Source organism: Acinonyx jubatus, chromosome A2, assembly GCF_027475565.1.
Source record: "Acinonyx jubatus isolate Ajub_Pintada_27869175 chromosome A2, VMU_Ajub_asm_v1.0, whole genome shotgun sequence".
Lineage (NCBI taxonomy): Eukaryota > Metazoa > Chordata > Mammalia > Carnivora > Felidae > Acinonyx > Acinonyx jubatus.
The window spans coordinates 111,824,043-111,833,647 of record NC_069383.1 but is presented as its reverse complement, the minus strand read 5'-3'; the positions used below and the strand labels follow the sequence as shown (position 1 = coordinate 111,833,647).

At 51.8% G+C, this 9,605-nt stretch overlaps 1 protein-coding gene across 5 annotated transcripts in view; it reads right to left on the bottom strand.

Moving 5' to 3' along the window:
- Window positions 1-1,073: 1,073 nt before the first annotated feature.
- CA2H3orf20 (chromosome A2 C3orf20 homolog) overlaps window positions 1,074-9,605 on the bottom strand; it is a 97,700-nt gene continuing 89,168 nt past the window's right edge. For all 5 annotated transcript variants that reach the window (XM_053218901.1, XM_053218900.1, XM_053218903.1 and 2 more), the window contains 3 exons: window positions 8,329-8,471; window positions 1,984-2,115; window positions 1,074-1,360 (listed from right to left, as the gene is read on the bottom strand). In XM_053218901.1, coding sequence (XP_053074876.1) covers window positions 1,264-1,360; window positions 1,984-2,115; window positions 8,329-8,471 — 372 coding nt within the window. In that variant the 3' untranslated portion in view covers window positions 1,074-1,263. The remainder of the gene's footprint in view (window positions 1,361-1,983; window positions 2,116-8,328; window positions 8,472-9,605) is intronic.

Here is a 9,605-nt window from a genome sequence, read left to right as displayed (position 1 = left end):
GCAAGCCAGGACAGAGGTGGAACTTGCCTCCCCTTGCCTTCCAATCCTTGCGTGCCCTTGTGCTTGAGTGGGGGGGACAGAGGGGAGAAGAGTTATGTGCCCAAGACACCTAGCAATATCAGGCCCTTAGGTATCAAAAGATGCAGACTTAAGAACACAGCATGCCATTTCAAATCCATTTCTAGGGGAATAAATGTATCATTCAAAATAAGACTTTGCATGATACAAAGGATAAACATTAACCTTCAAAAACTTCAGCTTAAAAAAGCATCTATTAAAAAGGGGCACAAGTAGCTAAGTGTAGAGCACATCACCAAACACTGCCCACAGATCAGGGTCTGAAGTCTTTTCTGAGTTTGGAGAAGCAGGCAGACCCTCTGGGGTCTATGCCCTGCTCCAGGAAGTGGCTCTCAGGAGCCTCAGACAAACAGGCCTAGAGCTGGGAACCATGACCCAGGAGTAGTCAGCACATGAGATGGGGAGACAGGGCTGCTATCTCTGGGCCGGTGATGCTGGCAAGGATTCTTCAGGCCTATCAGCCAGGGAAGGGGTGTCTAATCCATCAAAGAGCACTGAGGCTAGGCTAAATGGGGACATTAACACACGAGGGGCGGGGCACAGGGTCTCTGGCTGTCTGGGACAAATAGATATCACTATCTTTTCCATCCCATTCCATCCCCCTTTCCCTCTCATTCCACCTGCCCCCTTATTCTCCCTCTTCCCTAGTTTCCTCCTCCCTCGTTCCTCTTCCTGCCCCTTCTCAGCGGCTCTCCATCTCTCCCCCTGCCTTTCCTCCCATCTGTTGCTTCTCTTCTCTGTCTTTCTCCTCCCTCTTTCTCTCTCACCCTCTTTTCCATCTGGGCTAGAAACAGAGTCCTTTTCCACCTAGTGAAGGGTAGGTAGGAGGGCACAATTCAGTCCCATCCAAGACCTCCCCAGGGTTAATATATCCTTTGGCTTGGCCCCCTTAGAGTGAGATACCTGTTTCCTTGGGAATGGGAGATTCTCTGGCTGGTTTAACTGGTTACAGAGGAAGCTCTGGGTCAGAGGAACCACATTTCCAAGGACTCAGCTTGGAACAGGTCTGTGGGGGGCCTCGTAGGAGCCAGCCTATCCCACGGCCTCACCCAGATGCTGGAGGCACGCTTATTTATTATGCAGGGGCTTAGAGAAAGGGGGTGGGAGGCTTGGGAGGCAGGACTGGGGTGGATGTGAGAGGAGCTGTGTCCAGGCTTGGAGCTCTGGGTAGCTGTGGGGGCAGCATCATTTCTTGGAGGGCTGTTTTTTCCAGATGGCCGACTTCTTACTGCCTCTCTTGGCTTTGCTGAGAGTATGCAGAAACACTTCAGGCTGTTTCATTCTAAAAACCAAAATAGAGAGAAGCAAATGCTGGGAAATGGGTGGAGAGAGGTTGTGTGAATGGGGCCCAGAGCCCTGGCCCTCTGCTTTGCACTGTTGAGGCTCTCTGGGTGTTGCTGCAAACTGGGGGGTCCCAGTGGCACCTGTAACCTTTCTAACAAAAACTGTAACAGTTTTGTTTTTCCATCTTCATAAGAAATGTGTGATTTTTCACGCTCTTGCAGAATACATAATTCATTTCAGTTAACATGGCCAAGTTAAGGTCTAGGAAGTTTCTCGCAGGGAGACAGTGGGCAGTCTCCACTCATCTCAGACTGATGATGGCCTGGACTGTAGGATTTCACTACAAAAGGCCTCAATGGCCACCACCCAGACCACTGCCAGCAGCTCCGGGGAGCTGAGCAATGCCCAACTGGACATTGTGTTGATTAAATGGGCTAGCTGTCAGGGATGGTTAGAGATGACCCAGGCCCAGGGGGAAGTGACTTGCCCAAGGCCACTTAGCCCCACATGGACTCTGTGGCCTGCAGCAGAGCCAGGGGCTCTGCTATGAGCCACACCCATTCTGTTTACCACAGGAGGGCCCCTCAGCCCTGGGCCGGGGCGGGGTGGGGGGGCACCTACTTCTCAGCTTCAGGGGAGGACTCCTCCATCTGGTCCGCCATGGTCAGAGAGGAGAAGCTTCCTTGGATGTCTTCTGGTATTGTTTTCTTGACTGAGTCAGGGTCTTCCAGGCCCGGGATGTAGGTTGAAATGCTGCAGGGGAGGCAGGGAAGGAAGGGCAACGCTCAGCAGAGCCACAGCCTGAGGGGGCCCTGAGTAAGCAGCCCTCACCTAGCGCTGCCATTTAATGTTCCGGTTCCGAGAGAGAAAAGGACACAGGGCTGCCCCTCACCAGGGTGGGTAAAGGGAGAGTCTGACCCCTGGGGACACAGAGACTCACCGGAGGTCAGCTTCTCTGGCTTCTGTTTAGGGCTGGAGTCACCCTAACTCTGTGCGAGCGACACCTGTGCACCCAGCACTGACCATCGGAAAGGTGTGCAATGGGGCAGGAGGGCTCCATAAAGTGAGCAAGGGAGGGAGGGAGCACAGGATACCCAAGAAATAAGTCCTTGTGTACAGTGTTAGGGGCTGTGTCCCCCTCCCCAAATTCACATGTAGGGGGAGTCCAAATTCCTGGTACTTCAGATTGTGGCTTTGCTTGTAAATAGGGTCACTGCAGAGGCAATGAGTTAAGATGAAGTCATACCAGAGTAGGGTGGACTTTTAACTCCAAATACCTGGTGTCCTTATAAAAAGGGGGCAGTGTGGACACAAGCACACACACAGGGAGAACGCCATGCGAAGTCTGGAGTAACAATGCTGCCTCAAGCTAAGGAATTACCAGAAGCGAGGAGACCAGCCTGAGCGAGTCCTTCCCTAGCGCCCATGGAAGGAGCATGGCCTGCCCACACCGCCATCTCTGGCCTCCAGAACCATGAGATAATACATTCCAGTTTAAGCCACTCAGTGTGTGAAGCACTGTTACAGCAGTCTTGGGAAACTAATGAGGACAGAGACGGAACAGGCCTCATTTCTTCATATTAATTGAGCCCCTGCTATGTGACTTGCTTGAGGGCAGGGTGTTTCGCGACAAGAGATGAGCAGGGGAGGGGAGACAAGGGCCTCTTCTGTCATTCTGAGAATCCCAGAAAAATAAAAAAGGAAGGTGTGGACCTGGCTGTCTCCCCAGTCCCCTTTGGTCCCGGCTGCAGAGGTGGCAAGAAAGCAGATTCTGGGAGTGGGTCTCCTGAGGCTTCCTGAGCCCTTGTCCAGCACCCGACCCACCCCTGTCCCCCAGGGTGGGTCATGGCTCAGCACTTGTTAGGAACTCAAAACATAGGTAAATGGAGCAATGGGAGTCCAGCCCAGTGGGGCACCGGAAAAGGACTCCTACGTGACAGCTGCCAATAGCAGGTTACATGGCGAGAGAGTCAGGGTGACCAGGATGGCGGGAGCATCAGCGGCGGGAGCATCAGCGGCGTCCCTAAGTGAGACCCTCCACCAGGCCTGGGGCCGTGTTGGCAAATGACACGTACTGACACCTGGGGAGTCCGTCTCCTCCATCTGGCCCCAGGCTGATGGAGAATGGACCTGGTTACCAGAGCAGGCGGGGTGGGCTTTGGAGACCAAAGCAGCCTTCGCCCTGGGAGCTCATTAACTGGGGAAAATAGCCCCTTTTTCTCCCTGCCCCCTCAGCTGCAAAGCACCCACAGAGCATTTCCCCCCACCCCCCACTTTTAAACTGTGGTTAAAAGTACATAACATAAACTTTATCCATTTTTTTGTATACACTTTAGTGGCATTAAGTACATTCACACTGTTGTGCAGCCGTCCCCACCATCCATCTCCAGAACCTTTTCGTCGTCCCAAACTGGAACTCTGTCCCCATTAAACGCAAACTCCCCACTGTCCCTCCCTCAGCCCTGGCACCCACCCTCCGACTTTCTGTCTGCTCTGGGGACCTCATGTAAGTGGGATCACGTGGTATTTGTCCTTTTGTGCCTGGTTTATTTCACTGAGGATAATGCCCTCAACGTTCATCCGTGTTGTAGCGTGTCGGAATTTCCTTCCTTTTCCGTTACATGCACAGAGCACATTTTCTTTCTCCATCCGTCCACGGATGGGCACTTGGGTTGCTTCTGCTTCTTGGATATTACCAACAGTGCCACTATGGACTTTGAAAGCCCACCTTCAATTCTTTTAGGTGCCTACCCAGAAGTGAAGCTGCTACACCATAATTCTATTTCTAACTTTCTGAGGACGCCCTCCGTACTGTTTTCCAAAGCCGCCGTGCCAGTTTGCATTCCCACCGGCAGTGCACGTGGCCTCGGGCTCCTCCACATCCTCCCCAAAGCTTGCTATTTTTGGTGCTCCGACAGCAGCCATCCTGACGGGTGTGAAGCCGTGTGTCACTGTGGTTTTGACTTGTGTCCTCTGATGATTAGTGCCCTTTGTTCTTTTTCTTCAGTTTCTGCATCTTTGGAACAGCCAAGCTAAAGCAGGTTGAGGTCTCATTCACTTCCAAATCCCCAGTGCCGAGCACAAGGCCGGGCATGCAGGCGTTGCTCAGAAATGGAAGGAATGGCAGGACTGCCAGGTTAAAAGCGGGAGCTGCTTCTGGAGAGAGGAGCCTCCCACCACTGGAGGTATATGAGGGCAGCAGGATGGCCTTGAGGGCCGGTTATCAGTGGACACTCTGTCAACCGGCCCTTCCTCAGTCTGACCTGCCCTCTGCTTCCCTGGGATAAAATCAGCTCTAGGTCTTCAATCAGTGAACGCTTCCCAAGGGGGTTCAATGTGCCAGGCTGTGAGCATGAGCAAAGGACACAGACAGAAGGGAGGTGGGCCATGTGATACAGGACACCCAGTCCTCTGGGCTGGCACAGCTGAACACAGCGCTTCCCAACACACTGCCTTCTCCTCCGGGCAGAGTGGTCTCTCCAGCCCTGCATGAATCTCCCCCCACCCCACCAGTTGTCCTTGGCCTGGCCTGGCCCCCACCCTCCTGCTCCTTCACAACCAGTCTACTCACTAGCAGGGGCCCCACCCCACTCTCCGCTGGGGCTTGGAAGGCCTCAGTGGGGGGCCCCACCTCCCTGGGCAGCCCAGCTCCCCTCCTTGCTCACAGCCCTTGCTTCTCCACGGTGGCCTCACAGACCCCAAGCCCAGATGGATGGCCGTCTCTGTGGCTGGCTCCTCTGAGTGCCGGGTAAGCAGCCCAGCCCTTCCGGATCTGTACTCCGGCTCTGCCCACCCTACTGCATTTACTCTGCCCACCTGTATTTTCTCCCTCCCACCTCCGCACTTCGAATCCTCCCATGGCAGCTGCATAAAACCAAGCAGCTGAAAGTCTACTCTGGCAAGGAAGAAATGACTCCCACCAAGGGACAGGGAGGACCCCCCCCCCCCGCCAGAGCTCTGCTAGCGTCCCTCTTGGAACAGAGGACCCAGAAATGAAAACGCTAACACTCCAGGACCTATGGCTCCCTTGGGCTGCACCGATAGCTCTGACTTCTAAGTTAGTTTTTTCAGCATAACGGACTATCACGCTGGGGCTTCCAACATCCACTGACCATAAACCTTCCACGACTAAAAGTAAACATTTGTTCATTTTCCTCCCAAACCCCTGCTTGGTGGCTGAGCCTACTGCAAACTCCCACTCTGTCATCTCTCCCCATCTAGGGCACAAATGATCAGTCAGGCTTCCATGAACACATCTAAGTTGCATATTTAGGGAAAAAGTGGACAGGCCAAACACAGAGGTCTGCCCTTTAGGCCCACCACCACTTACTGGGTGTGGCCGAGCAAGCAGCTCCCTGAGCCCCGTCTATCCATCTAGTTCACGAGGACATCAAGAGATCTCACCCAGTGTCTTCCTTGAAGTTAGGTATTCTAGGCCGACAGCGTGTCTCACTACTATTCTAGTTACCCTGCTGGAAGAGGAATCGGGTCAGCAGGTGGCTTTAGAACGTGTCCCAAATTTCTTTGACATTCCTCCCATCAAGAGGTGTAGTGTCATTTCCCTCCTGTGAATGTGGGCTGGCCCTAGGGACTCACATGGAGTGGACGGTGATGACATACATGACTTATGAGGCCAAGCCATATAAGGCAACCCAGTCCCCACCTGGCTGTGTCTCAGGATGCTCGCTTTTGGAACCCAGCTGCCATATCTGAGGAGGCCCGGGCCACATGGAGAAGCCATGTGTAATTGTCGCGGCTGAAAGCCTCCACGGACCACCTGACTTGAGTGAGCAAGACTTTGGGATGACTCCAGCCCGTCAACTTCTGATGGCAACCACATGAGAGACCCTAAGCAAGCACTACCTAGCTGAACCCGGTTGGCCCCCAAACTGCCAGAGATGGTAATAAACAACGGTTGTGTGGTTTTACACCACTAAACTTGAGGTGGTTTGTTCCACAGATAGAGATAAAGGAACTGTTGTTATGGCAACATTTTCTTGTAGAATTCCACTCTTTTTTCTCTAAGTGCTTTCAAACTGCCAACCTAATAGGCCATTCTGGAATTAAGAGGAGTTCTACCGGTTTATAGTCTCCGGAATCCTCCCCTTTCCACTTCCAAAAACCTAGACTCTGTGTGTGTGTGTGTGTGTGTGTGTGTGTGTGTGTGTGTGTATGTGTGTGTGTGTGTGTGTGTGTGTGGTTTGCTGATTCTTTCTCCATCATTCCTCAAAAAATTATTGAAAACCATTGTAAGTATTAAGTCCTTTTAGAACCTGTGCATATAACAAATTAAGAACCTGGAATTCATTTTAGTAATAATAATGACAGCACTAACAGCTATAATTTGTAATCTCTCAATAAATGTTAGTGATGTACCAGAACTTCACACACACTGGCTCATCTAATTCTCACAACCCCATACAGTGGAAACTATGCTTGTTCTTGCTTTGCAGGCAAAGAAGCTGAGGCAGAGAGAAAGTAAGTGGTCCTTTGAGGGACAGTGGAAGTCAAATAAGAGCTACATCTTTTTGTAACTAGTTTTTGGCATCCCCATCTACCATACCCTTAAGCACCCCATCTGTTAAATGTTTCTGAAAATGCCTTTGCTTGCTGTCTCTGGCACCTTCCAGTGGTCTCAGTTCATCTTCAGTGTGGGCCTTCTGGATAGCGTCCTCCCCAACCCCCTTCTGTCTTTGGTGTATTTCTTTCTTGAGCCCAAGCAGACCCAGAGCCTCCGTTTCCCTTTCTCCCTGGAACTGTCATTGAGCTGGTCTTGAATAACCTCCAAGCCCTCCTTGAGTCTCAGGCCTTGAGGTCTCAGTGACTTTCCTCTCTGCACCTGCCAGCATCTGCCTTCCTGATGTCCACAGGCTCCTCAGGCCTTCTCTACTAAGCTGTCCAGGATGCTGGGGTCAGGGCCTGACCTCTACCAGATCCTCCTAGAGGAACCTCTATAGGGTCAGGCAGACACTCTGACATGGCCCCAACTCAGTGCACTGGGGAGAAATTGGCGTTAGGACTCCTAGAAAGCGGAGAGGCCTGGTGGGAGCGGGGTGGGGTTGCTGTCCCGACTCCATGCGGTAGGGGCACAAAGGCAAGCCCACGTGCTAGGCAGGCGGATGCTTTTTATGTGTGTTTGCTCATCACTTTCTGGTTTATATGGCACTTCAGCAAACACGCCTTCATTACATCCTCACAACAACCCCAGGAGGTGGGAATTATCACCCTCATTTTAAAGGTGAGGATAATGAGGATTAGGGAGGCTAATGGTTCCCCAGCTTATAAAGAGCAGAATTGAGGCTTTCTCTTCCTCTTGGAACTCCTGACCCAGTAAATTTTTCACTGCATTTTCACAGGCATTCCAGAACCCAGTGCCAGCTCTTAACACAGCCTCCAGCAATGTCATAAACCCCATGCTCCTTCCCTGGACCAGGCTGCATGCTTCTGGAACCAAGAGACCTACGTAAGCTCATCTCACCCTAGCTGGGCCTAGGAGTCATTCCATAGATGGATGTCACCTGGTTGAAAAGCCTACGCTCAGTGGCCAAGAGGCAGCCTTAAGCCAGCACCACCCCATTCCCTTTACAAGGGACTGAACTCACCTCATGAGGGACCCTTGACTACATGGCCCTGCTGGTAAACAGAGAAGCAGGACTGGGATCGCACTGAGGATGGGGTAGGGTGTCGTAGGGCAAAAGGCAGGGATGTCACTAGGACCCCCACCCAAACCTGTCTCCATTATTTTCCCCCACAGAAATTGGCACTGTGCAAATCATCCTGTGTCCCTCTTTCTCCAAGAGGGCACTTTCCCCTGGCCTGTGTCCCAACAGCACGGCCTCATTCCTCCTTGCCACCTGTGAAGTCTTCCGTCTTGCTGCCAGCTTCTGTCCCTGATAGTGTCTCTTCCATAGCAAGGTCTCCTCCCACCCCGTCCTTGCCCTGCACCCCAAGTTTTTCCTGTTTTACCTAAATTTGTAGTTGTCTGGCAGGAAGTAGCCCATCTTGCAGTCTTGCCGAGCCTGGAAGATCTGTTTCAGCAGATTCTGCCTGCTATAGCCATATCCATTCAAAATGCAGCCTCCAAAAAGGAGTTTTCCCCCAGCAAACATCTGTCAACACATAGGAAGGAAACAGCAGGAGGGCACTGAATCTCAGGATGGTGCCATGGGCCTCAGAGCCTGTGCCAGAATTCAGGCCTTTCTTTGATGGTTTCGGGCAAAGGGTATTACCCTCCCCAAGTCGCCCAGTGAGGTGTGGCTGAGCCTATTCCCCATCAGGGTCTCCCAAGTCAGAGGGCAGCCCCACCATCCCAGCCTTTGCCCTCTGCTGGCCCACCTGCTCAGAGGTCACCTCACACACAAGGGCTCCAGAGCCCTGGGGCCTGAAGGGTTTCTTCCTGCTCAGAGGGACCCACTCCACCCTCCTACAGCTGGCTGGCCCACTTATCCATATGCATTGATCAGCTGGCCCCATGGGATGGGAGCTCTTGAGGGTAGGGATCTTGTCCTATGGCTCTCTGAACCCCCACTCTCTACATGTCAGTCTCCAGCAAATAGACACCTGTCCAAAGATTTCTGTGCAAGGATATCCATTAGAGTGCTATTTGTCATGGCCCACTGCCCAAACAAAAAGGAGATAATGTAAATGTCCAACAAAAGGATCACAAGTAGAGAAATCAAATGACCGATTCTCATGCAGTGATTAAAAAATTACAATTAAAAAAGCAAGACTCCAAAGGCACCTGGCTGGCTCAGTCAGTTAAGCATTGGGCTCTTGATTTCAATTCAGGTTATGATCTCACAGTTCATGAGATCGAGCCCTGCATCAGGCTCTATGCTGGCAGTGAGGAGCCTGCTTGGGATTCTCTCTCTCCCTCTCTCTCTGCCCCACCCCACTTGTTCTCTCTCCCTCTTCAAAATAAAAAATTTAAAAAAACATTTAAAAAAAGCAGGACCCCCAAATCAGAAAAATCCAGGGGCCAAAATGTTAGCATAGGCATGCCCCAGGGCTTCCAATAGTGCTGGATCCAGCAGCTGCCCAGTACATCCTCATTGTGTGAACAAATGAGACAATCTGGGTAATACGGGGAAGCAATTATTTTCTAAATTTTTTCAATAAATATACATATATTTTTACAATGCCCTGCTTTTAGTAAAAAGTTATTTAAAAACGAAGAGAATTTGGTTCTCCAGGTTAGGTGTCCCTCGCTCCGTTGAGTCTTCTGGGATGAGGGATGCATGGGG